General features: G+C 52.4%; 4 protein-coding genes across 5 annotated transcripts in view; 3 read left to right on the top strand and 1 right to left on the bottom strand.

Annotated features, from left to right (window-relative positions):
• Window positions 1–6829: 6829 nt before the first annotated feature.
• Window positions 6830–26338, top strand: part of LOC128268495 (nuclear transcription factor Y subunit beta) — a 40671-nt gene continuing 21162 nt past the window's right edge. The window contains 1 exon segment of the mRNA XM_053005610.1: window positions 6830–6908. Within this exon segment, the coding sequence (XP_052861570.1) occupies window positions 6830–6908 (79 nt within the window).
• Window positions 21870–22968, top strand: LOC128268498 (uncharacterized). The gene is made up of 3 exons (XM_053005615.1): window positions 21870–22079; window positions 22148–22387; window positions 22457–22968. Exons 1-3 carry the CDS (start codon window positions 21950–21952, stop codon window positions 22612–22614), a joined length of 528 nt encoding a protein of 175 aa, XP_052861575.1. The 5' UTR covers window positions 21870–21949; the 3' UTR covers window positions 22615–22968.
• LOC128268502 (uncharacterized) lies at window positions 22893–24068 on the bottom strand. 2 transcript variants are annotated; one of them, XM_053005620.1, is made up of 4 exons: window positions 23799–24068; window positions 23653–23744; window positions 23438–23579; window positions 22893–23370 (listed from the first exon to the last, which is right to left on the bottom strand). In XM_053005620.1, the coding sequence occupies exons 1-4, from the start codon at window positions 23815–23817 to the stop codon at window positions 23225–23227; spliced, it is 399 nt and encodes a 132-aa protein (XP_052861580.1). In that variant the 5' UTR covers window positions 23818–24068; the 3' UTR covers window positions 22893–23224. The 2 variants fall into 2 exon arrangements, with proteins under 2 accessions (XP_052861580.1, XP_052861578.1); XM_053005618.1 differs by having other exon boundaries at window positions 23803–24068.
• Window positions 25259–26274, top strand: LOC128268501 (uncharacterized). The gene is made up of 3 exons (XM_053005617.1): window positions 25259–25602; window positions 25691–25921; window positions 26004–26274. The coding sequence occupies exons 1-3, from the start codon at window positions 25473–25475 to the stop codon at window positions 26150–26152; spliced, it is 510 nt and encodes a 169-aa protein (XP_052861577.1). The 5' UTR covers window positions 25259–25472; the 3' UTR covers window positions 26153–26274.

The following is a 26338-nucleotide window of genomic DNA, read 5'->3' as shown; positions in this document are numbered from 1 at the left end:
ATCGGTCGTGACATTGAAATCCCTTTCCCGAAGTCTCGAAGTCGAAGCCTGTTCCTGAAAATAGCTTGCCCCGTAAGTGGTGCTTGTTCTTGGTTGACCTTATGTGACATGTCTGGGTTGGCGTATTGAACTAAATTGATGACCCAACCAGCCCCAGTCCAAACACTTACCAACGGACAATAGAGCTAACAAGGTTGGAAAACGCAGGCCCCCCTCAACGGGACTAGGATAGTCGGATTACACGGGTGCTGTCTAAGCCGGTTTGAGAAGGGGCCGCATAAGCCCTAAGCACAACCAATCATAATACAAATAAACGTTAGACGGCTTTGTAAGGTGACCTGTGCTAAATACGAGTGCTGTCCAGGACGCTCCGTTGTCACCGTTGCCAGCGTTGGTTCCCCTCTATTTACGAGTGCAGCAGTAAATACTCTGCAAGGGAGTTCATGCTCCGGCCCTTATACGCCAACATTTGCATATCGTTTAATAGGGGCCAGCCTGGACGGTAACGAAACGGCAGCCGACCAACGACCTCATTTGTTCCGATGTTTACATCCTTGAAATCCAATTTGCCAAGTACAAGAACACGGAACGAAGGAAAACGAAAGGATTCCACCGTGGATGTTGGTGGCGGCGGCCTACCCCAACCAGCGATGCGCCTGGCGGTTAGAGACTTTGGGCTGAATAAACAGCTCCCTCATAGGTTAACTTTCGTTTGCAGTTCGTAAACTGACACCGAATCCGACACCAACCGCCGGGATTCTGTGCCGGGAATCAATCCGCGTTTTAGAATATCTTAACTCCCGGAGTGGAGACTAATCTGGGACTACGAGAAGAGCTGGGACCGAGAGCGCACCTACTGTGGATGCATAACAGGATTGTCCCCGGACCGGAAGGAGTTTCTTGGTAGAATGCAAATCTGATCACACATCGGACCGCGCTACTCTTCAACCGCCCGGCGGCAGCCCGCAACCCTTTTGGACTTGAACTTCGGTGCCGGTGCCCGGGTGTCTTGCATGCATAATTGAATTATAGGCTCTGAAACACACATCGACACGGAGACCTCCACGGACGTGTCACGCACGGGCTTGTAAGTGAGAGGCTTTAATATACCTGCCACCAGCCACGTCCCGTAGCCGATGGCAAATCGCACATCCGCCGTGGCACACGTGGTGCTCTTGCTCAGTGAGTGTTCCAAGCGCCATCGGGGGGGTCCATCCGGTCCTAATTTAATTATTAGGCCGCTCTCCGTCTAAAATTTCATCCAACGGAGGACGGTTAAGCCATGGAAGGTCTACAGGACGCTGGCGCATGTATTAAATTTTCACCGGCTACCCTTCCCGCGAGCGTCTTGCCGTTTGAAGTTTGCAGCTGAAACCTGTCCGGAACTTTCACGTCACGTGTTGAGCTCTATGGCTATATGGCGCTTCGTAGGACGCTCGAAAGTTGCTCCGGGGAACGCGGGTTCTCCGATTTCTCACTGCACAAATGCAAATGCCAGTGAGCCCGATATTGGCAGCTGTATAAATATTGTCCATAGTGAGATTGGCTTGTTCCGGTGATCCGGTCGCTTTGATCGCCCCTGTGTGCGCCCGTCTCTGTGCAAGGTGGTCTCACCGTACCTTCGATTTGCATTTCACGGGATGCTCTTGACACACGAGCCCTGTGAGCTGCTCGGTGCTGGGTGACCCACTAACATCTATAAGTGGATATCGAGTCGAGAACTTCACTTTGCGGACTGCGATTGCGCCATTCCGAATGCGACGTCGGAAAATGAATGTCTGTGACGCAGAGAGATAGCGTTTTTTTTTTGTGGAGTTAAACGACAAAAGTTATGCCGCAAAGTCTGAAGGGCCTTCTTGGAATGCTTGTGATGCATACTCTACGTTCCACGAACGGAACGGAATTTCAGTTCCTGCCGGTAGTTCCTTCGCCGGTGTGCGATCCCGAAAATAGACAAAGTCACAACACTGGGTCACTTACTTCACTTCGACGAATGAAAGCGACCGACCGCTGGCGGCCTTCCTTGTCATTCTGCCGGGTTTCGTTCGGGGCCCCTTTGGCAGCACACACACCACACACGATTGTCGTCACCTCTTCCAGACACTTAGCGAACGTCATCGTCGGAGCTCAAGGATGTTTATTATTTATCGAAAAACAGCGCTCAAGCGCTCGGCACGATCCCGACCCCCGTCGTGTCCCGGGCACCACCATCACCAGCAAATGGATCACACCGAGAAGAGGCTCGAAAGTGGAATCCTTGTGGCCACTATCCGGAGCGGTCGCGGCAACAGGTCGCGAGCGGCGCAAAAGATGGCGCTCGTTCGGAGTGGCCTTCAGCCACGTATGATGTGAAAATGGTCCTTCATTGGGTTTCTTTGTCGCTGGCGCTCGGCTTTCACAATGCTGTTTTTCCCAGTGTTTTTCTCATTCTTTTTCCGTTCCGTTGTACTTTCGCCGGCCCACAAGCGGCCCAGCGGCGGCTCTGGGCGGCTCGTGCTTTTGTTGCACCGTTTGGGGACCGTAAGGATCTCACCTCAGCGGCGGGGGATCGTCCCCCGTGTGGAGTCATCGTCGGTGTGTGTTCTTTGTGTGCACCACGTGTCCCATTTTCCTCGCCCCTTGGCACACAGCTTTGTGCCAGGCCCGCCTTTTCGCCTGGTGCCCTTTTTGACGAGGTGGCCGACCGACGAGAGGATCGTAAACGGATTTTTAATCATTGAGCGCTCCATTGAATGAAAATGACTGCCCGTTTTCGACCCAAAGTGGGAAGTTATTTTTATGGCAGAATTCAGTTGATGGCTTCCTACTGTGGCATACATGCTCTTGATTGCTGATAAGCTCCACTCTCACAAAACCTTCTCAAGGCAACGTAAAATCGACATAAATTAGTGAGCATATAGTTTGATTCAATTTCCCTATAATAATAAGTGAACCTGATTTGATTATCGATCGACGTCCGTTCGGACCACTTGCGAAGCGGTTGCGATCCTGATTTTAGCTCTGATTTTTTGCCACTTAGCCCCCGGTGGGGGACCATACTGGCGTGGTACTCCATTTTGTCCGCCACCCATCTGTCCTCACTCAGCTCGCGGGGCGGCGTCCGAAGCGGCATCCCTGACCTACACTCGAGGCAAAAAGTAGGCCGCCGCTCGGCAGCACCATCCGTGATCCGGCTGCGCGGTACGACGGTGGCCTACAGTGGCTTTTCCCCGTCCGAATGTACGTACGCGGACGGCAACAAATCTAATTATACCTAGTGCACCTAAAAATAGCACAACTAACCGGCCACCAGCCGCTTCACTCTTTCGCTGATGGCCACACACTCTCTCTCTCTCACTCACACTCTCTCTCTCACACAAACACACACCTCATAATGTTGCGCCGTTGCCATTAACATCGGTTGACGGATAAGATAGCGTTTGTGCGTTTTTGGGGGGGTTGCTCGAGGTCACCGCGGCCGCGGCGCGAGTCGAACGAAGGATGACGAAGTCCCGCTGACGTTTTATCGATTCCGATCGCACCGGGGGAATTGTCGAGAGATATGTTGGGTCGACGCGCAAACCGCCCTTAATGTCCGCGACTGGTCGGTTGCCAAATAATGGCTGGTTTGGGCCAAACTCCGGGCGCAGCTATCGGGGTCGGTAGCCTAAGGGCGCAGACTGTACTGCACTTAGCCGAGCGGCTCGACATCAAACGGATCGGGCTAATGTATTGTCCGACGCACGGTTTCTGTGGCTGTGGTTGGGAAGCTTTAAAGTATTGCAGATATTGACTGACGGTTCAAAGAATGGGTCTCAACGTGACCAAACTTCCGAACTAGGCCCCTATTGGGCCTTTCGGAACTACAGTCTGAACATTTTTAAATCAAATTCCCGGCCACAAAACGGGCTACAAAGGGGACCAACTGATCGCGCCAACGATTCGGTGCGCCACCAACAGTTCGAGGACGCCACTGGCCGATTTGTTTATGTTTTTCCATGCACACTGCACCGTTCCTGCTCGCCCAAGGGTGTTTACGTAGCGAATAGCAATGAGCTGTCTATGACGTTATGTCGTAGGCTAAGTTTGCCCTGCAATACGCCGCTGGAACGTCAGCGCTCCCTCTGCGATCGATCGGTTGATCGCGTAGCAGTCCTTCGTTAATATTCCTCGGATTCGGAAGTTCCATGGGCCGCATTCGACGACACAGATTGATGATCGAGATTTCAGCGAGTTCAGATTGCCACTCGGCTTCGTTTTTAAATCAATTTTGCCTTGTTAGGTAGGTGTATTGCCCCGAAAACCCACCTGAAAATCGTGAATCCTGAATTTTTGTATAGGATTTTTTGTTTTGTACGTTTACCTAGCATGTAGCGTGGCTAGCGAAGGGAATGAATAATCCATAAGCTTCCCAAGACAGCCCAAGTGGGACGGTTCCCGTGTCCATTTTGGGGTCCACGGCATCGCCCGGTATGTACACGCGTGCATTTTTCCCGTAATGAATATAAATGTTACGCCTGGGAATATTAACATTCCATTTTTCTCGAAATCCCTCGAGCGAAGAACGAAAAAGCTTCCTTTTTAGGTCGAACTTGAATGCGTGCTGTCAGCATTCCGATGTCGGCCACGCGAAATGAAGGGCAGTTTCCCTCCCCCGGATCGTCAGCATTCAATCGGAGCCGCCCGCACACTCAATTCAGTGTCCCAAAGGCAGTGCACCGTTCCGCTTGTTCCGTGATGTAGTTGTTTTGGGCTAGTTGTGTCTATGTTTCACTACCACCCACCTCGTAGAAAAGGGCATCGAGGCCATCAAACACATTAAATCGTATTGCGATAGGCCAGCGAGAGCCGAGAGTCGAAAAACAACCCCGAAAAACCGACGGTCTAGTCCACTGTTCGTCGTCATCAGTGCGATGATAAATATTCAAAGAATGTTTGCCATCTCCATTTTCCAGCCTCACTGGCCCCAGTCACCCAGTGCTGGCAGCACTGGGTTCCCCACTGGTCTTCCTGCTGTTTGTTTTTTGCACAATCTCCGACATTTTGCCGACTGCGCGACCAGATTGGAATGGCTTCCGTGTTCTGCGAGCTGGCGAGGCTGGCGATGAGTTTTCTTACCGCTCACGGGCTCCAACCAGCCGGCGGTCGGGCGTTCGTTGACCTTTGCTGCTTATGCCGCTCCTTCCGCGAGTCGTCGTCGTCGTCGTCTGATGGTACGGCCTCGGGTGGAGTCTTCCTCCTGTCAGCGCGTGGAGGCTAATGTCACGCCCTACGCGAACCCTGTCGGACCGTGCCGTGACTTTGCGGAACGCTGTTTAATTGAAATCTCAGAGCAAACCACAATTTCTAATCGTCGGGCGGATTTGCACGAAACTGTCCCCCCGGGGGGCTACGCGCCTTAGAAGGGCGGTGAAATTCTGGGAAAAAGCATTTCACTGTTCACTCCGCACAAGGCACTAAAGGAGCTCTCCTGGGCGACGTCGACAGCACGGTGCTTTCGCTTAACAAAATTAAACAAACAATAGTAAATAGAAAGCAGGAAGGGAAGTCTTCGGAAGGGTGATAAATCATGGATTCAATTTTGGTCCGTCCGAACGACCGAGTGTGGCTTTCTAAATTCATTCTAAAAAGTGGCGATATCGTCATTTGTGCTACACTCCAGCACACTTTAGTAAAGGAGTTTGGATTTAACGGACAGTTTCACTGAAGATCTCATTCTGATTGCGGCTTTGGCGGGCACAATCCGCGGCGTAGAGCACCCTGGTACGAACAACCATGCGCCTCCATTCCGGATTTTCGATGCGATTTCCAACACTCAAATGAATGCTAATCAATGCTATCCCTTCTCGCAGTCGCAGACCAAGCCGGCCGCATTCTTCGACGTACGGAAACCCGATTTTTATCTGCCTCTGAAGCTTTCTTAGTGCCGGGTCCGTCATCCGGTCTCGGGTTCACACCATCCGCGACCATCGCAACGCGCAGCATCGAGGGCACGCGATGCTGCGCCCAGCAATTAATGCCATGCTCTCGGTGCCATCAATCACTGCCATTAATGGGCCCGCCCGGTTGGTGTTGCTGAATTCAATTAAATAATCGTAGAGAGATGATTAATTAATTTTCCATTTCGCGCGGTGAATGGTCATTGTTCCGGCCATGTCGGTTGAGAGTGCTGAGAGTTCGCCAAATTTGATATTGATAACTGCCACGCGTGCATATTAAGGTTCTATTTAAGTTCGCATAAAATGCGTACGGTGTTTGATTGAACATGTTTTTAACTCTCTGTCTGTCTTTGCAGGAACTTTGCCGCAATGAAAGTGTTGTGAAACGAAAAGTTGGGTGCGTTCGCAGGAGCAAGCCGGATATTGGAGAGAGAATTCATAGAAAGTGAAGAGTGAGTTAATCTTAATAGTGGTACTGGTGATCGCATCGCAAAGAATGTTAAACGTGTTTGTGTTCTTCGTGAGCTCCCAACTGAATGCTTGTGATTTTCCCAAGTGCTCCCCGTTTGGTTTAATAAAATATTCCCATTTGTTGTAGGTTGAATAGTGCGAAACAAAGTCAAGCAAATGCCGTGAACATAAATGGTGCAGTGTTTGTGTGGTTTTGCTCCAGAAGAAGCAGAAGTGAAGAGTTGAACCTAAAATTGTGTACTGAAAAGCTTCTCAAGTGGCCCGCAAATGGATCGTACGGTGAAGGAGACATGAGGCGCGTCCTTCGCTAGGTGTTTTTTAAAAGTTCGTGCAAGTATCAAGCACCAGAGTGTGTGCCAGTGTGCCATAGAGCGAGAAAGAGAGAGAGCCAAAAAGGGAAGAAAAAGGAGACGAGAGCCAACCACTAACAGTGCCACAGAATGGGATGCGGACAGAGCAAGATTCATCTTTACCCGAGGAAAAATAAGAGCAAATCGAACGGCAAGAAGAGCGGCCATAGTAAGTAGCACCGAGCGAATGTGTTATGTGTCCCTCGTCCGCCCGGTTTTTCGGTGGTAAAGTCTTAGCGCGAGCTCTTAATCCGACTCCGAGATCCGGTCCGATCCATCCATCGACGTCTCGCAGTTTTTCCACAATTTATCTCCCATAAACTTTGGCTCTCCCGGGTAGCGCGTCCCGTACCGTCGACAAATTAATGTTTTCAATGCTTAAATCGATCCATCCTGCCTCCAACGAGGTGGAAGAATTCGTCGGTTCCATCGATCGACCGTGGGGACCATCACCCCGACGACGTCTGATGGGAAGAGCCAACCCATCGGTAGCCCCATCATCGCACCGAAACAGGCAACGGACAGGGCAGCGCAGGGCAGGGCAGGGCAGGGCAGGGCAGGACAGGGAACTGTTTGGAAACCGAACGATAAAAGGATCCTTCTATTTTTGGCGGATTATTTTGATGTGTTTGCTAAAGCGTGCAGTCAATCGAGGCAAGGCAACACATCCTTCCGAAGGGTTCCGGGAATGCAGCGTGCGCCCGCCTTCCCCGCAGGCGCCTCGGTATACGATACATCCAATGTCCGGTAAATCAATTTACAGTGCTCTCACGGCACACTGTTAAAATCTGCCACCTTTAGCGACAGGATGATGAGCTTAGCTTCGGAGAATTCCGGGCACGGTGATGCGTGAATTGTGTGGACACCGTTTCCGCTCGGCTAGTCCTGTTGTGCGTGTTAGTTATGTGGTAACTACAGAAATGGACAGTTACACAGTACCCGACACCTTTCGGAACGGGTTCCGTTCTTTGCCTTTCACCGCAAATGGTGCAGCTTTTCATTATCCGCTTTCGAACGCGGCGGACATTGATGACGATTGAATTCGCAGCCGTCGCAGTGGGAAATGGACATTCGGTAACAAATATTTCCGGCCAACTCGTAAATGAACTGTTTTAATTGACTGACGCGCATCCATTTTAATTACGGCTCTTACGGCCAGGCTTAATCGACAAACCGGCGTGTCCGGCGAGTTGTTCTGTTTTCGTGCAAATCTCTCGCTCGAGCTTCCGGCGAGCTTATTGGTGGAATCCACCATATTTTATCGGCTCAAGTATTTCCAGTGCCCCATTATGAAGTGGCAGTTGGTTCCTGGCGCGACGCGGCGGAGTGTGTCCTGGCGGTGTTCACATCGCACGCCGCCGACGTCGCCGCAAGTAATTAACCGATGGATCACGGTGGCGATCAAAACAAACGCGTAATGAAATCCGTCCGCCCCAAGAACCATCAATTACATGGCGTAGCGAAATGTATCCATCCTTCCCAAAAAACCCCGTGGATGCCGGGCCGCGCAGGCTGTGCAGTTAAATTGTGTGTAAATTGCTTTATTGATGGCGGGTGTTTCGGGTCGTCCTTCTTTTCGGTTTCGATTGCAAAGGTTAGCTCCGGAAAGTCCACCGCGAGCCACCGACTAAAGCGCCCCGGGGCTGGGGTTTTCCTTAATGTGGCCGGACAGGAGTTTTCTCAGGTAATGGAAAACGGAGCTATAATGACCGGGGGGGGGGCGGTCCATAAATGTCGGTCCCAGGTGGCCCTTTTCCGATCGATGCCGTCTTTTTTGCTGCCACCCGCCACGCAGCGTGGAATATTTTCAACAAACTTTTGAGCCACACTTTTAAATGACCGACCGCCGAAAAGGGCACAACGACAGAAAAGTTGTTCCGCCGAACAGGGAACATTGAACGTTGTTTTGTAATTCACCCGCGTGGCTTGCCATTAATGGTCCCAATCGGCCATTCGAGCGATGCTAGTAAGAACCCAATAGAAACCTGTTGCGTTGGTGTTTGGTGGGATTGCATGAATTAATGGGTGTTGGTGTAGCGGATACTAAAAACTCCCGAGATAAAGATGTCACCGGAGAAGATGATCTGCGTCAATCATGAGCAGCGTTAATGGTGGCAAGCAAAAAACGGGGCGGACCGCTTAAGAGCCGAAGCGGCGGATCTAAGTACCGGTGCTTTTGTTGCAACATCCCCATGGTCTTGCCCCTTATGGCCTTATGCTATCTGTTTCACGTTTCATTGGTTATTGCCGCCGTCCCCAGGCGCAAACAAGCACCTCGTATTCATGTGCCCCCCCGGCACCGAGCGTTGCGTGTGAATCCTCGCCGCCGTACGATGAGTGTCACGACGCACACGACACGAGGCTAAACTCGGAGGAAACCATAAATCAGCGGAAATCCTCATAAATCAGCGTCCGAGAAGCGAGAAGTGGAGGCGCCTTGGCGCCATCAGCTGCCGGTGTGCTGGGCGCCGCGACCACTGGATGATGAAGCACAAAGCGGACCGAAAACGAGAAAGGATTGATTTTCGTTTCACATTTCGGCACCCCGAACTGTGGGTGGTGCGCGGACTTTCTCTTAAAAAAGCTTTAAACGTTGAGTGGCGCTGAACGTTTCTAACAAATTGCAGTCTTTATGCAGCACCAGTGCCAAATTTATTGTTCCGATAAGAAGCGCCTGGGTTTTTTTTGTTTTTAATTAGCTTCGAGTGGTGCTTTGGGTCCCTCGAAAGGATGACGTCCGATGAAAACGGTTCTCTTCGTTCCCTTCGGCAAATAACTCATTTTTGGGACCACCGACCCTTGAAGACGGTGGCCACCACCGAAATCACTCCACCATTCGCCCGCCAGGACTCGCAATTTGTCTTCCGACGGTCCGTGGTCGGACAGAGAGAGGGGGCATCAGTAAGCGAAGATTAATGAGGTCCACCGCGGCTCGTTTTGCTGATTGGGGCATCTTGAGATTTTTGAACGGCGCATTCAAAAGTGGGCACTTTCGACGCCGTCAGTCGAGAGATTTGAAACATTTGAAACCGCGGAGCCTTGTGCGGGTTTGTGGCCGCACAAGACGTTGAAGCCCCGCAGCTGTGTGGTGCCACGTGCGCCGTGACGTGCCAACACCGTCAAAAGGGGGTTTTGAGTGAAGAAGATCAAAGCAATGTTCGCTCACTTTCGGGGCACGCTCTCGCACGTCTGTTGCAGGGCGCGCCAAGCTCCTTTGTGTGTTGGCATCCAGGAGTTGGCCACCGACGGCTCGCTTTCAGTGTCATTGGCCGCCCATTTGCTTTCAGCAGTGCCTCAGTCCGGGTTCGGGGAGCATGAAGGCGGCTGGTAATTTATTGTTAATGTATTTCGGTGTCGGTGGCCGCTTTCTTCGTGTACAATGTTTATCTACGATCGGATACCCCGGAACAGGAGTGTCCACATAAATCATCACTTATGTGTGCGGGCGTGTGTGTGTGTGTGTGGGGCGCACCAATTCGTTACACTCTTATCTTCCCGGTGGGAATTTTGGAAAATGAATTAAACAGTGCGCGCCGCATCGGTCGGTCCGTGAAAATGTTATTAAAAACTTTCCAAGAACTTTCCTTCCCCTTCGGGCTCCTTAGTGGCGCACGTCACCAGCAGCGTGACGTGTTGCCGCACTTAGTGCCGCGCTGTGGCACGCTAATCGTATCGGATCGTTTTAGAAATTAATGACATTTACATGAAAATGTTCACCCGGTCGGTCCGGCGGCGAGTGGCAGAGTTCGGTTCGATCGAAAAGTTGTTTCGAATCGGCTCCCTCTGGGGCGGGCCGTGTGGCCTAATAGTGACCGAGTTGAGGAAGGACGAACGAAGGACACACACAGCTGCTCTCTGGGGCCGGACGGGACCTCTCTGACCTGCTATGGGGCACCGTTGTCACTGCCGTTGCTGTCTTCGTGGTCTCATGGTGTGAAGTGTGCTGGATATGTTGAGGTCCTTCAATCTTAACGGGGGCCCCTCGTGCGTGCGATAAATTATTCACTCGAGAGAGAGGAGCGGTCACTCACACGTAGGCATACTTTTCCTAGCATTTTCGCCAACTTCATTATGCTTCCCAGGCCCCTAATGGTCCCGCTGGCCAGTGTCGTAAATATTGTTAATGTGCTTTGTTTTATGAAACCAATTTCACTTGTGTTTACATGTTCGCAAATTCATGTTCATTTTGTTTTACAAAAGATAACAACCGCCTGCAGGCTGGATTTAATAATAAAATGGTCATTTATAACGTCCGTTGCCGGTGGTGGCCGCTTGGCCGCCGCTAATCGTGAAACTCTCCCCGGGATTGCTGACGTCAGTGGACGAAGGATTCGTAGCAAAGTGCGCTTGGTCGCACAGAATTCCTACGGCACTGGCACACGCGGGTTGGTCTCTGAAAGGTCAAAGGCCAGGGGACGCGGGAGACGGCCGCCAGCATCGGCCAGCGGATGGAAAGGAAAAATTAAATTATCCAACCGATGCTACAATGACACTCTCCGGGACCGGGACCCCGGGGCCGGGCGGCGAGTATAGTAGGGGCAATAAAACTATCGGCAAGTTATTTTTAGCCGTCCATCAGGACGACAACTCACGCCGCGCCGAGTCCTTGTGCGGCGAAGTGTATCTTTCGGATTCGGATTTATCGCTCTACACACAGGAGGTCGGCAGCAGAAACTCACACACTCTCACTGTTCGGAAGTAACTTTTGGTAGAATGGAAAATGTTTGTTAGCACAACTATGTTCAAAGCTTCGGGGGTCCTCCGGGGGAGTAGTGCCTGCGTGGAACGGTTGGTCGCCGCTGATGCGATGGCGATAAAAACTACAACGCCTTTTGTTACGGCTAATCCGGTACACGGAGCGGCGGGAAAAAAGTGGAACTCTTTTCCACACCGAACCACACCGAGCATTGGAAAACATTTTCGCAAAGCGGTGGCGCAATCACGCCGAAGCTCGCGGTGCAAACGAACTTGTGTTATAAAATACTTTTGCTCAAAATGTCGCTAAATTATTAGCAGCATCAACAGCAGCACCGGCAGCAGCAGGTGGCCCACTGTTGAAGCCTCGCCGGTCGGTTGGTCGCGGTTGGCATAAAGAAATTAAAATATCATCCCATTTATCGCTTTCTGCAAGTTTTGCGCTTTTTGCCCGCGGCGAGCAAAATAATAACGGAAAACCCCTGAAGCAAAAAGCGCGCTTTTATGACCACAAAGTTGTCTGTCCGTGGGCGAGCACACGAAATCGATTTTTGCTTCGGTTCTCGCCGTGGTTGGCCGTAAAAGTTTTGCGGGGCACGCGAGGAGACGAGACCGACCGATGTTCCCGGGGGGGGGGGGGCCATGTTGCCAATCTTTCAGCGACACACTTGCCGATCGATTTGTCTTCGGCATTTCGAGCCAACGAACCATCGGGACGTCGTCAGCGACAGTGCAAGAGACACACTTACAACCGTCAGCACGACGCTCGCTGAATGGATGATTAATTTCGGTTGGGGAAGAGTTTTTAATTACATTCAACCTACCGTGTACCGGGTGGAGTGTTGGGTTGGCCACATAATGTGGCCCGAACAGCGAATGGCGTTCGATCGATAAAATGCTCATGATGCTGCTCGCTCTGTGAGTCTGTGAGTCGAAAATGGGGCCACGTTGCTCAGGACACACAAAAAAGAACCCAGCTCGCAAGAGCTTTGAAGTAAACTTTCTTACGGCATACCGACTGCCGGCAGGCGGCCACCCTCTCGAGAAGCTCGGTTCTATTTTTGTGCCACGCCGAGGACGCCGAGGATCTAAATTTACTGAATAGCGCCCTGTTTGGCTTCCTCCAGAAAGATAGAATAAAACAATTCCGTACCTGGGCCAAGATAAACGGAAGCGGACCAAAAGGAGCACGCCTCAAGGCGATGTGCTCTTCACGGTCCTTTACGCTCGTAAGGAGGAACTCAGCAGCAGCAGCAGCAGCAGCGGGCAGAATAGTCACTGACTGACGCCAAAGACTGAACGTTTGCCACCGGCCGGCCGTGGGCCGGTGGTGAGAAGTGAAAAGAAAATCGGTACGGTACGGCAAATGAGCATAACGAGGCGCGCGCGCAGGGAGAGCTATTTTTAATCCCAGCGCAAAGATCTCAGCGCCCGGCGGTGGGGTCCGTTGCTCACTTAATGGTCCTGGTACGGCATTCCGGCGATGGAATCCTTGCGCCGCCGGCGGCGGTGGTGTATCCGTTTTCCGATGTCTAGCCGTACAGCTGAGATTCGATTACCCGATTCCCGGTGCTTAATGAATGGAAATAATGTCGTTCGGCACGACGGCGGTACCTTGACGGACGGGTGGGATCGTTAGGAGGGCACCGAAAAAGGTACCGTGATAAAGCTACGGAACCACGGCTTCTTTTGGCCGGGCCTCGAGGGTTGTGATTTATGTGCCAACCAACGTGCCATACGGTTGCTTTGGCTGGAGAAGAGGTCACCATTACTTTTTCTTCTCGAAACAACCCGCAAACTAGAGAGTGGCCAGAGCGAGCTGGAGAACGATCCATAGCGACCACGAAAGTAGAAGGAAAAGTAAGTAAATAAATCAGCCTACAGTTGTTTTCGTTTGCCAGCCGCACCGCAGGTAATGATGTGATCTGTGTGGCTCCATCAGCGTGGATGGCGGCGCATTTGTTTCCTTCCAACTCGTCGCTCCATTCCACGTGCTGCCCCCCCCCAGGCAATCACGGCTCGTACGGGGGGCGTCTAAAGGTGTTGGATGCCGCCGCTGCACACCGTTGGGCTGTTGGGCTCCCGGCGGAGTAGACATTCAAATAGCCCGGTCCTGGGAGGAACAGTGGCTTACACAATCCGTGGCACGGCGCAAAAATTGGTTCAATTTTGCTCCCACCACAAAGAATGGTGCCGAGAATGGTGTGAATAATGGAGGAATGTTTGGCCAACGCGTGTTTTCCGCACAGCCACATGCCACCCGACCCGACCCGGTCCGGCCTTACACCTCACGGCGGACGTTCAAATTGGGGCAAAACAACAAATTTGTGCACTCCGTCATCCGTCCGGCGCGCCGCAACAGTGTGAGTTTTGGGGCGAGACCTACCGACGACCAGGCGTCTCCATCTGCTCGGCTTCTTCTGCGCGTAACTTTCCTAATCTAATTAATCCCAAGCCGATGTGCTTACGGTCCCAGTTTTGGCATTTCAATTTGGTCGTTTCTTTAAAAATGAATCAACCAAAAACACACTGACATACTCTGATGGCTGAGGCAAAGGTCCTGCCACAAAGGTTTTCGTGAGCCGCGCGCAGATCGTTAATTTTGCTTAAATTCTCATCCTCCACCGGGCGGGGGTGGCCATTAAATGCGATTGACGCCGCCTCCCCACTAACTCTCCCCTGGCTTCCCTGGCGTGAACAAAGTGTCAAAATGTACATTTTCGCTCCTGCACACGCAACACTTGGTGGCCGCGGTGTCCGATCTCCGGAACGTTTCCTCTGGCCGGGCAGCATCTTGCCGGCAGCCGGACAGATGGACAGAAGTTTTGCGCTCGGCTGTAGCGAAATGAGTTTTCAACTTTCGCTGTCCCAATTATCGTTTGTTTATGTTAGCTCTGGCCACCGTAACATTGTGATCGGCTACAAATGTCTCGGACTACGGATACGGCAACATCCCGGCGCGGAGTAAGTTCGGTTCGGTTCAGTCGGCTGGAACTAGGTCGCGAGAGGTTTATTTTATTCGCTCCCGGCCCCATCCGTGGTAGTCTTGGTGTCGCATGCATCGCGAAGTGGTCTTCGTTTGAATTTTCTAAACTAAGCCATCGCATCGCGGCTGGTAGAGTGTCCCCGCGGGGAAGGGGCTTTCTTGGAATCGAGGTTTGGAGAACGCGTTTTTGCCAACGGAACGGATGCCGTGGTGGGAGCCACAGCCACAAGGTTGGCGCCCCGGCGCCAGCAACTAGCGGAAATCCATTAACATTTTCATATCCTTTTCACCGTGTACGCGTACGCTCGTCTTCTTTCGCACCCGCTTTCCGTCCGCGGTAAAGGATGCGGCACTTAATTTTCTTCCTGTTTAGCCCGTTCCCCGTTCCGGCCGAGGGTTCGCCGGGTTTTTTCATTTCATCGGGTACCGTGTTTTTCCCCATTTCGCGCCCCGCATTTTACTGTTGAGCGCACACAAAATAGCCTTCACATGACTAACTCTGCGCCGTGGCAAACCCTGGGGGGGGGGGCTGGTCACGACGCAATGGCGACGAAATGGATACCATGCACCGGCACCTTGGAGGGATTAAAGTGAAATTTAATAACCATTTGAAACATTTAAATCGCAAACAGCAAAGAGAGCTGGTTATTGAAACAGTAAAAGGCTTCACAAATGCGCCTTGTGCGTTGATTTGATCAAACCACAACGGCACGATCTACGAACGATCTGCTGCGGCAGGAGAGGACGGAACAGAACGGGAACCGCCTCCATTTTATGGCCTCCGGAATGATGTAATGGCGGGCCTCTCGGAGAGGCTTATCGGAGCTCCGAGGTTTCGGGGTACGATTCGCCGATTCCAATCGGCCGTCGGCGCGTCGGGTGTTGCGACCCAACCCAACATCGGGGCACGGCCGGGACACACACGCAGGCCTCCGGGAATGGTTTATATGATCGAATGAAATTTAATTTGTTTGCCTTTGGTGCGGCGGACGGACGGACGGACGGCTGCGGAAGGTAGGAAAACCATCGGCGTACCATCGCGACGTGGCGTACGTTTGGGAAATCAATTGACTTCGACGGGACACACACGGTGCGGGGTGGAAGACGTTCGCGGTCGCTTTCTGTCGCCATCTGCTGGCCCCGCAGGCTTATTGCGTGCAAGAAAACCCGGCAAAAGTTAAAGAGTGTGCGCGGAAAAAGGAGAAAATGAAGCCAAAATGTATCCCATTTGTGACATTTAAACATCAAATGCGACAGCACACCACACGGCCATGTTTTCGCCCGGTTTTCGTAAGTGGAGAAAGTGGATCAATTGCTTCGGTACCAGACCGAAGAATCTCGCCGGTCGTCGGTCGCAGTTGTGATGCGTATCAATCGACAGCGAACTCAACGAAACGTGGGTCGATGTTTTCCCAGCAAAACAAACAAAACTGTAGAGGAATTTATCGGCTTACCACAAGCGGAGCAAACTGGTATCGTTCCTGACGAATTTCGAATTCAACAATTCTTCTTCATTCAACCCCCCGAGGGTTGCTTCCCAAGTGCCACCCATTGGCAGGTTAAATCACTTCTGCAAACTATCTGCATTCTACCGCGAATGAGTTATCGAAACATATTTCTGGCCAGCTGAAGGGGGTTCTCCCTGATTGCCTGACGTCCTGTGGCTTGGCTTTGGGTCGTTTCCAACTCTTTCAATTAGGGCACACAACACCACTCCACGTTACACTATCGACTGCCAATTAATCCGACAGCGTAATCATTTTCCCAACCCCGACGACGACCCCCGCCGTTTTCGATTGCGGCCAAGGTGCGAGACCCATCTCTCTCTCTTCGTGTCTGTCTGTGTGGCCCAAAAATGAAGCCGTTAAGCCCCACCCAAAAAGCGGGTTCGGTTTGGATTGGAAGGCCTCCGCATTTACTAATTTAGTTCTTCCGGCACCGAGGACGACGAGACCCATTCGGTTTTTATGTGGTGCGTGGTCTGGTGATAGTGAAACACACCGGCACGCAATTTGCTGCAGAAGGACGTATGGGTGCAGTTAAAGGACGAAGTGATAACAAGGCTTTAATGGTCAATTTTGGGGTGTCACTGCAGGTCCCATCAGCAGCCAGCCCGGAGGGTGCGTGTGGAGTGGTCGGTTCTATTTCCGCTCGCTTGGCGCTTGGCCCGCGTGAAGTGTGTCGCATTAACGCCAAAGTGTTACGCTGAAGTGATTACGACGGCCGCCTCTACAACTACACGGCACTTGGCCTGTTGTTTGCCAACAATTACCGCCAGCAAACACACCGTGCGTTCCCGTCGTTGGGCTAGTGTGTCCGTCGACATGGACATAACGAAAAACTAGTTGGTGCCCAACTTTAGAGCTAGAGCGCCCCGCGCGCCAAACGACGCCACATACCACCGGTTGGGCTTCGATTAGTTTTCGAACTGCGCGGTCAAAGTTTTCCCCAAAAGCCAGCAGCAAATCTCGGCCAAAGTTTAATACGGAACTTTTCGGATATGGATATCGAACCCGGACCCGGAGAGTTTCTTGGTTTCACGTGGCTTGTGGCCAACCGTAAAGGAGGACGCGCGACCATCGTCGTTACGTGAAGACGGCTCGAGGCCACAGGGAAGCAACGGTTCGAACGGTCACGACGTACACGGTGATGATGGTGCACGACATGGGCCGCCACGTCAAGAAGCGCGTCTTTTGACGCGGCCCATCGGGGGTTGATTGCATTAAATTTTGGTACGCTGTCATGTAACGAAATTATTTTACATGCTTTATAATTATGGTGGCCTGCCAGTCAGCCAGCCAGCTGCTGGTGGTTTTTACCATCTCGCGGCGGTATTTGACGTAATTTTGTGGCTCGCAGTCGGCCGGGTTGTGCAACCTGAACCATGCCGATCGAAATTCATTAAATTCCCGTGACATTAGGAAGCCACCTTTCGTATGCCTGCCGCGGCGGCACATTGTTATGCAAACGAGCTGGGAAGGTAGCCCGGAAATGGTGCCAACTTCGAGTAGTCTGAACGGCAGACAGTGGAATTGTCCGGAACAGGGTCGACCGGACAAAGCAACCGAACAGGCTGTTCTTGGCGTTTTAACGCCTCGGAACTTCCCAGCACACCCTTCTCGCTGCTCCCGCGACAGGCTCCCGTTAAATTGTCCATTTAAAAGTCTTGAGTGGCCCGTTCGCCGCGTTCTGTTCAACTGTTTGGATAAACTTTGCCGTCTATTGAACCGCTCACCTCAAAGTCGTCGCACCGGGTAGGTGGCGGCGTCCAGAAAAAAAGGGCCAGTTGGTTCCGGTCACGGTCAGTTGGTTTTCGGGCTAGGGTAGAGTTTCCTTTTTTCGGTGGCCAAAACGGAGGACCTTCGAACGTCCTTCACAGACTTCGCTTTGCGGCTCCTTAGCTCCCGGGAACCGTTTTCGTAATACGAATACGAAAGAAGAAAATAAAAATTGCGTGAACGTTGGCCGCCAACAGGCGAACGACAGACCGATCTACTAATAGGCAACATTAATTAGGTCATTAGAAGCGAACGATGGCATCGAAGAGGTATTTATGGGTTTTTTTTCTTATCGGATTTCAGTGACAAGAAGTATCGTGCACGGTCGATGGCGTGGTGCGATACACCGGTTAATCCGCTTCCTTGGGATCTACAAAATAACAGTTCCTTTTTTTATGCCTTTCCAATATCGTTTAATACGGAGCATTTTAGTAGCGTCCGTTTCCTCGTTTATCGGACCATTTATCAAACCAATCGATTTAAACGACACTGGTACACGGTTCCTTACAAGTCTCCCGTAAGCCTACACCCTACAGGTGTGCAACCCGTGCAAAGTCTTCAGTCTGTCGTGCATCCTATTTTTATGCGAGCTTTCATAAGAAACGCTCCGAAGCCGAGAGCGCCTTTATCACCTTCTCAAAGGTTGACTAAAGCCACCGCAAGGAGGCACGCTTCAAAAGACACGAAGTCCGAGAATAGGTGACTGACAGGCCCTAACGACACTCTTTGGGCGGCCCGGCGGCAGTGTGGTTGATTAAAGTTTCTTTTTCCGAGCCCCGGTCGCCACCATATCCGACCGACATAGCACAGGGTGTCCCGATTTGAATTCTTTAAAAACCAGAGAAAGAGAGAGAGAGAGAGAGAGAGAGCGCTGCCGGAAGTGTACTGTGAAACCCGGCGATAGTTCCTTTTTGGTCGTGGGGACGCGATTGGACCTGGATTTGTGGTGAGGAACCGGAAACATTATTATCATATGCACTGCCAAGGGATCAGTGGCTTTAGGAAGCGCTGCACAAAGCAGCATCATCATCGTGGCGCTCGGCGCACACGGAGCGGGGGGGACCGAGTGCCGAGTGTGTGCGCCAGCATGAAAACTGCATTCCCTGGGCAGAAGGTCCTTGCTGTCACCGAAGACGGCGACGGAGAAGAGCAACCCGCACGTTGGCACCGAACCGAACGGGACACGCGAATCCTTTTGACGCGTCACACACTTCAGCACGACCCGCGAAGACTTCAACAGCTGGCGTCTGACACGGGTCTGGGCGGGGGGTGGGCACCTTCAGGACTTCCGCGCCTTTCAGTGAGGTTCCAGTTGGTTCCATTTCCCTGCGGGCACCGATCGGAGGGGATGTTCCTTTTCTGCTCGCTACCGGACAATAGAAAAGACCCACCGAGGAGGGAGTCCTTGCTATTAATAAAACCGCGACATACGCGTCGGATGATGGTGGCGCAATAAAAAGGTGGCAGGCTGGTGCCCGATGGTGCTCTGGGTTGTTTGGTCCTTCCCGTAGAAACTTTTCACGTACACAACTTCGCGCTCCCGGAGGAAGTTTACTCCAGTAGCCGTAGTCGTAAGCCGTTATTGAACAGTATTGTCGCTCACAAGCAGGCAGCCAGGCCATTAAGCCACTCGGCACCGGGTGCGTCCTTCAAACTTCCGCCCGCCCACTTCCGTCCAGCAATTCGTTTTAAGTGTTTCTACATAAAGTTCAGGCAATGCGTGTAATCCTCACCGATGGCCATTGGGACGCCGGGAATTTTCAAGTGACCACGCTCCTCGAAGAGTGATCGTGAGATATTGCCACAACGCAGCGGTGTCGGATTACATCAACTGCACCCTCACGAGATGGTCACGTTTCAGTTCCACATCATTCCGGGCGGCATTCTTCAATTCCTCTAGCATCCATCGGTGGAATGCAATTCCCGACGGTGTCGGGGTGGAATCGTACATCGTCGGGTACAATACCCCGGGACCGGAAGAAATCCTCGGAAGCTCGCACACGGGCACTACACACAGTACTTGTTGAGATCGCACTCAATCCCACCGCTGGACCGAAGCATGATAAATGGGTTAACAATCTTGTCCAACTCTCCGTCGAAGCATCGTGTTAAGGGCATTCCGATTTCCTGGTGGACTGAATACCCCGTTCGTCGTAGTTCGCAAATCGAATCGTGGTCGATCCGAAGGTTTGCCATACATTCGAGAACCCGCCCCGGGTTGTTGATGGCGCATAATATTCATTATGCAAATATTCGCAGTCGATGCCTGTGTAAGTCTGTGGCCAAGATCTGCCCGCTTCCGTGTGCTTTTGGAGTGTTCTTTTGCAACGGAAATTGATGCTCGATGCAATCCGTGCTTTGGGTGCGAGGGATACAGTGATTTCAGATTCGTCTTTTACGGTTCCGAGAACGGAAGTAATGCCCGAGTTGGCATGCAAATGATCTGATAAGTAAAAGTATAAATTAATCAAAGTTTGTGTCCTGCGTCGTCTACAGTTTAATGTTTAAAACCCGTTTGAAATAAAACGTGATCAACTCCTTTCCTTTAGTCCTTTAGGACTGTTTTGGTTCCGAGCCGAGCCGAGCAAGTGGATCAACTGTAAGCATCTCCATCTTTAAATAAAGAAACTTGAGCAAAAGTTCGACATTCGATAAGTTCTGCGAAAAAGTATCCTCGCAGCGATCCCCTTGACGCAGAGTCCGCTTGAAGTATCAATTTTGTCTACCAAGTAGTATCTGCATGCGCTCGAGACTGCCCCGGGCAGGGCCGCCATCAGAGGATGGGCACATCAAACGGCGCAGTATCTTTCTGCGAAGCGAAATCCACTTGCCGGGACACGCTGCACACTCGATACGTTTGACACCGGACACCGACCACCGAAGTTCTCGGAGTTGATGCCGGATGCGCTCGGAAAGAGAACGGGCCCAAGATTCGCTGAATGTTGACACAACTCGCCGTCTCTACTAGTGCCGATTTCTACCGGACTGGAGACTGGGGCAAGCACAGGATTTTTGCCCTGCCGGACTTTAAGGAAACGGGATGCGGCAGTGTCAGTCATCTTTTCTTTTCGATAAGCTTCGAGCAAGCTTCTCTCTGTTCCGAAATATGGTGTAAAACGTGTCCCGTTTGCTTTCGGTCCTTGTGATCGATCGATCGAGCTTGATATGGATTTGATTGTATTAACCGTTCTCCCCAAAACAACATGATGCCTATCAGGCCGCAACATCTTGACGGTCCGATTCACGAATGGTACGAATCACGAGTGATTGATGAACCGTGCGACGGAATTGAACCTTCCGAGAATTGGTGAGGAGCAAATCTTTCATTCCCCGCCGCAGAAAACAACAGACGATGGCGCAATAAACCACTTTTCCGGGTCGCCCGTCTTGGCGTCGGGGTGACCGTAAAATTATTAAACGTCAGCCGGGCCGGCCGGACTTGCCTGCCTGGGTTTAGACCACCTGTTGGCCGCCCCCCCACCACGCTGGCTGGCCTAATTGGCAGTAATGACCGTCATTTCCTTGCAGTGCCACCGGTAGCGGAGCCATGATTTACATATCATAATGCGAGCGGGAAAGGCAAGCCGAGCGACCATAATTAAGGCAGCTGTGCCGTCGCTGCCGGCCGTTTGGTCCTTTTTTTATGGCGCACCTCCTTTGATCAACTCCGTGTCCGGCCGATGGAAGTAATGGGCCGGGTTGGGTTGGTTGGGCCATTTTGCCGAGGCCCGAGTGGGGCAGTAGCGGCTGGTTAAGTATTCAAAGCAACTGGTTGTGGTTCACGTTTTCGGACCCCAAAGGATTAGCCGTGTAATTAGCCACCACATTAATGTGGTCCCGAAGTGGTTCATGCGCGCCACCGACCGGACACTGACGCATAAATTAATTCCGAGCGCGCTCGGCACGCGTAATCAAACGCGCGCAACGTCGGATCGGGGGTGCCACAATCAGTGCCCTTCAAAATTCCACTCGGGGAAAGGAGCTGAGGAACCGCGCTGGGTGAAGAGGCCCCCGGATAGAGTGCTTCGCGCAGTGCGCAAGTGTTTCCGTTCCGCAGAGTATCAGCCCGATCTTGCCCCGTTCTCGGCGATCCCTTTTTTCAATTTCGCCCAGCGCAAAATGCCGGCCCATCTGAGCTCTTATCAGTAGCGGCCGAGTCGACCCGGCACGACCGCGCCCAGCGCACAGTTAGTTTTTTGTGCGAATCTTAGACGGAGTGTCGCAAACCGCGATCACTAGTGGTGGGCCAGAATGGAGCGATACCTGCGGTTCTACATTAAGTTTCAGGGCTACATGATCGGTGTGTTTACGTTGGTCTTTTCGGTGCTCATCACGATGGTGATCTTTGACACGAACAACTTCACCTACCCGTTGGAGTACTGTAAGTGGCGTACGGTGCGGGATCGTTACGGACACCGATCGCTTCTTACCGCTGTCTTTACCGTGTAGATTACAACTACCGCTTCATGGGCGCCGTAGCAGTCCTGTTGGGCGTGATGTGGTTCGGGGCAGGGGCCGCCTTCCTGTACGGCGTTTACCGCGAATCCAAGCAGTGTCTGTTGCCGTTCGCGCTACTCTACCTGATCGATCTGTTCCTGATCGCCATCCGAGACATCCTTATGTTGTGGCACGACAAACGGTTCTACTCGATGGTGTTCACAAACTTGCCGTCTGCGATTGTAACGTTGTGTAAGTAACGGGCTTCAACGCGGTGGTCCGGTTTCGCCCAAGAAAAACCCATTGCGATTTATGTTGCAGACATCACTTGCTACCTGCTGATGACGCTGATTGCCCTCTCGAGGCTGTTCAGTACCGATCCGAAGCCGGAGCCGGGCTCCAACTTTATACGGTTCAACAATGGCATCCAGAACCCGATCACCGTCGAGGAAGAAGTGGACGAGCTTCTCGTAGAATAGTCTTTAGGCCGGTCTTCCATTAAGCTAATTCCTCCATTTTGAGCAATACGGTCTACCGAGAGTGGAAGGCTTCCAAGAACGCGTTTGTGCTAGATTGCAACTTGCGGCAGGCTTGCGAGACGAAATCGTTATCAACAGGCGGCGGCGTGTTTATACTGCTCACCACCACCACATACCGTGCTCACGATTGATAGCGTTAAATACAGTGGCCTCAGTGGTACCCTGCCCCAAACTAGGGGCACAGTAAACAAACGAACCCCGTTGTCCCCGGTGCGCACCGATCATCCGAAACGACCGTTCCGATTCGTGTTTTAATCAGTCAATCAGATACAAAAAACGCCTCTTATTAATCTGTGTACCACAGCAGAGCATTAGATTTGGTAGTTTGAACGCATTAATCCAGTTAGTCCATTGGCGATCTACGTGTGAGGTAATTTGGCCGCCGTTCCCCGTCGTCGTCGTTCTATTGCTAATGTTTTAGTTCCACAAAACCGTGTGGAACACACACACACGGTTCAAGCTCAAACGCGCACACAGAGCCTAGCTATCGATTGCACTTCTTTGAGTTGCCAGTCGAGTCAGGATCACTCCGCAGCGGGTGATCTTCACCTCAGGCGGACGACTGCACCGCCTGTGTTGGTTCGCCTGTTTCGTTCCGTTCGAAGCGCACGAATCCTTCACTGCGTTGCGTGACGATCGGATCGACGGTGTACAGCCGGTGCAGGGCCAGCAAACTGGCCGTCACGTACGGTACCGCTGCGAAGGGGAAAGCCGATCGAGCATTAGAAAGCGGAAGAACGGGGTTTACCGCGCCGTAACTTACTCATTACCACCACCGTGATTTTGATGCTCCACAGTTCGAGGAAAAAGTCCCCAATGATCATCACATAGATTTCACGTAATATCAACAAAACGAGATCCAACGCGAACATGAACGCGTACGGGTATATGCAGCGTTTGTCCTCCTGCAACAGGAGATAAGAGGGGGCTCGTAAAGGAAAGGGGCGTTATGGACCCGGCCCCCGGTCCGGTTCCTACCTTGTGTATGGCGACCACAAGAAAAACGGTCGCCGTAAACCAGCCACTGGCAAACATTACGGCCGTCACTCCGCCGAGCCGCAGGTCTTCGACTGAAACACGGAACGGATTGATTAACTTCTAACGGAGGATCGCACCGCGCATACTCACTGCTGTTTGCATCATGGTGCGCCAGAACGGGAGTGAAAACGGCGATCATAAGCGACGTGAACATCACGATCGTGTACACCTGGTACTTGATGAACAACCGCAAGTATTTGTCCATCGTGATCGTGGGATGCTGCGGATGCGGATGGAAAAGGGATAATGCTTTAGACTTTATTCTAACACGATCACTCTCTATTCTACTGCGCTCTCCGGTCTGTGTGGGGGCTACCGGATCGGTGCGAAGCGAGCACTCATCCCGTCCGCGATCACGATCACGCACAGCGGTTAAGTGAAACTTTATTTACTAAACAGAACCGTCTGACGTTTTGTTCCGTCGCCCGGCGGCCCGTGTGTATATAGCGCAGCGTTCGGGAGTTCGGATCACGATCAGCCGCCCAGCGGCTGCTTATTTTGCTGCACGATCGCGCGCGTGTTGTGAAATATTTCAAGCTAACCGGTCGCTTTAAGGCAACATGTGCGCGTGCGTTTCATTTTCAGCGATAAGCCGCGATAAGCTGCCATTATGACGACAGTCTAATCTAAGGAGTGACACACTGACGCTCCAACGATCCTGATCCCAACGCGCCAAGCCACGTTCTCCGATCGCACTTCGAAATGGTGTCACATGGGACCCCGAAATGGTTATTGTTTTCGTCAACCCGCCACAATACTCAATTTCATAACAAATCCCACCGAAAAGGGGCCACGGACCCCAGTTCGGCCGTTCGCGGGATCATTTTTAAATAGAACACAACACCCCAACGCAGAACGCACGGAGTGGACGTTGGTCAAGGTGACAAACTTTTGCGCCCTGAACGGGTTTTCCTGCTCTTCGTTCGCGTGGTTGGAATTCCACCTTATCGGCCATTCGGGCCAGATTCTAAGGCCCGAATGGCCGATAAGGCAGGGGATTCTTCACGCGTCGCGCGCGCGGTGGCTTCAAACACACTTCCTTATCACGGTTCTCAGTCTCAGCGAGTGCCGAGATTGTGTGACGGACGGACATTCTACGCAACCACCCGCGGTTGTGTTATGATGCACATGGCGGCGGCGACGGCGACAACACCTGTGTGGTGTGCGTGGCTGTGGCTCCCGAAAGGCCTCAAAACCTGTCCCTAGCCTGTTGTTGTTGATCGCAGATAGATAGCGCGCCGCAGAAACAAGGTACACGGAATGCGCAACCTGATCTCTCGGTGGCGGCCTGACCTGTCCGCGTGCGCGGTTTTGCGCGTTGCGTCTCAGGAACGCGATATCCCGGGCGCGCGCCGTTGTCGTCATCGATGTTTTGTTGTCGTCGTCGTTCGGGTTGCTGGTAGTGGTGCTGCCTTCGGGATTATCACCGGGCGCTGGCATCCCCTGGGGGACTGGGTGGAGACAACGGGGCGGGGCAGCATGGGTCTAGTGGGTTGATCGTGCGCGCTCCGTTATGCTCACCACACGCGGGGGCCAGTGAGCAACGAATGCTTGACCGATTCGAACGCACAATCGTCGGCTGCGTGTGGAGCGTGTGTGTGCTTCGTTGAGTCGCTCTCTCGGCCACGGAACCGTGGAACAGGAACCGTTACACCGTAAAGTGTGTGCCGTGTTGTGAAAGGTTCACCCGCCCCAGAACCGTCGGGAGGGCTCGTAGGGCCTACGCACTCGAAAAAGCCCACACACACACACCGCAAGCGATGGAGCGGTCGCTGAGGAGGTACGTGAAAGCCCACGGGTATGCCATCGCCCTGGCTGCCCTATTTTTCGGATGCATCTTCGTGGCCAGTATTGTCAGCGGTGACCAGCTGCAGCGTTCGTCGAGCGAGTGTAAGCACGATAATAGCACGACGGAGCAAGGAGTTCCGGGTGGCACCCAGAAAGTATATGGTAACGGAACGGAAAATTGGCTTTGCAGATGCATTCTTCCGATCGCGACCGCTCGAGCAGCTGATCTTCTCGATCGCGTGGATCGTAGCCGGAATGATCTTTCTGCTGGGGTTGATCTGCGAGCGCAAGGAAGCGATCTTTCCGTTCTCGACCGTCTTCCTGGTCGAGTGGAGTCTGGTCCTGGTGCAGCTGCTCGGGAGGCTGCAGAGCCGGGGTGTGACGGACCTGCTCCTGTCCGCCGAGGCTGCCGTATTCCTGCGTACGTGAGAATCACCCGGTGGGGGAGTGCAAATCCTTTCGCTGACCTCTCTCTCGATCGTGCCTCTCGTTTTCTCACGCAGTGGTGCCGCTGTACGTTGGCTACACGCTGGTGGTCCTGTACCGGGTGTTCGACAGCCGGTACAAGGAAGAGGACGACATCGAGCAGCAAATCCACCAACCGGTGAAGTTCTTCTTCGGTGACGAACCGGACGACCCCAGCTACAGTTAGGGGAGGGATGCCAGGCGCCAGTGTTTGCTGTTAAGTTTTAATGTTACGCTAATTTATGAGCGCGGATCAGGAGGAGTCATGAGTTTCCAATTAAAATCTCTCGCACCATGTGCAACCGAACACACGGAACACGCGGCTGGCTCGTTTGTTCACTCTGTCCGCAGCATCCTCTTTGTGGTGTCCGAA

This window comes from Anopheles cruzii, chromosome 2 (assembly GCF_943734635.1).
Source record: "Anopheles cruzii chromosome 2, idAnoCruzAS_RS32_06, whole genome shotgun sequence".
Lineage (NCBI taxonomy): Eukaryota > Metazoa > Arthropoda > Insecta > Diptera > Culicidae > Anopheles > Anopheles cruzii.
Note: the sequence above shows the minus strand (reverse complement) of the source record. Positions and strands in the feature narration are given on the sequence as shown.

Excerpts from the sequence above, each read along its gene's own strand:
- LOC128268502 (XM_053005618.1), bottom strand. The coding sequence starts at position 23,917 with ATGGACAAATACTTGCGGTTGTTCATCAAGTACCAGGTGTACACGATC. Across the intron at positions 23,745-23,802 it reads GCACCATGATGCAAACAGCA|TCGAAGACCTGCGGCTCGGC; the intron begins GTGAGTATGCGC and ends TCCGTGTTTCAG. Across the intron at positions 23,371-23,437 it reads AATCACGGTGGTGGTAATGA|CGGTACCGTACGTGACGGCC; the intron begins GTAAGTTACGGC and ends TCCCCTTCGCAG.
- LOC128268501 (XM_053005617.1), top strand. The coding sequence starts at position 25,473 with ATGGAGCGGTCGCTGAGGAGGTACGTGAAAGCCCACGGGTATGCCATC. Across the intron at positions 25,603-25,690 it reads GCAGCGTTCGTCGAGCGAGT|ATGCATTCTTCCGATCGCGA; the intron begins GTAAGCACGATA and ends TTGGCTTTGCAG. Across the intron at positions 25,922-26,003 it reads CGAGGCTGCCGTATTCCTGC|TGGTGCCGCTGTACGTTGGC; the intron begins GTACGTGAGAAT and ends TTTCTCACGCAG.
- LOC128268498 (XM_053005615.1), top strand. The coding sequence starts at position 21,950 with ATGGAGCGATACCTGCGGTTCTACATTAAGTTTCAGGGCTACATGATC. Across the intron at positions 22,080-22,147 it reads CACCTACCCGTTGGAGTACT|ATTACAACTACCGCTTCATG; the intron begins GTAAGTGGCGTA and ends TTTACCGTGTAG. Across the intron at positions 22,388-22,456 it reads GTCTGCGATTGTAACGTTGT|ACATCACTTGCTACCTGCTG; the intron begins GTAAGTAACGGG and ends TTTATGTTGCAG.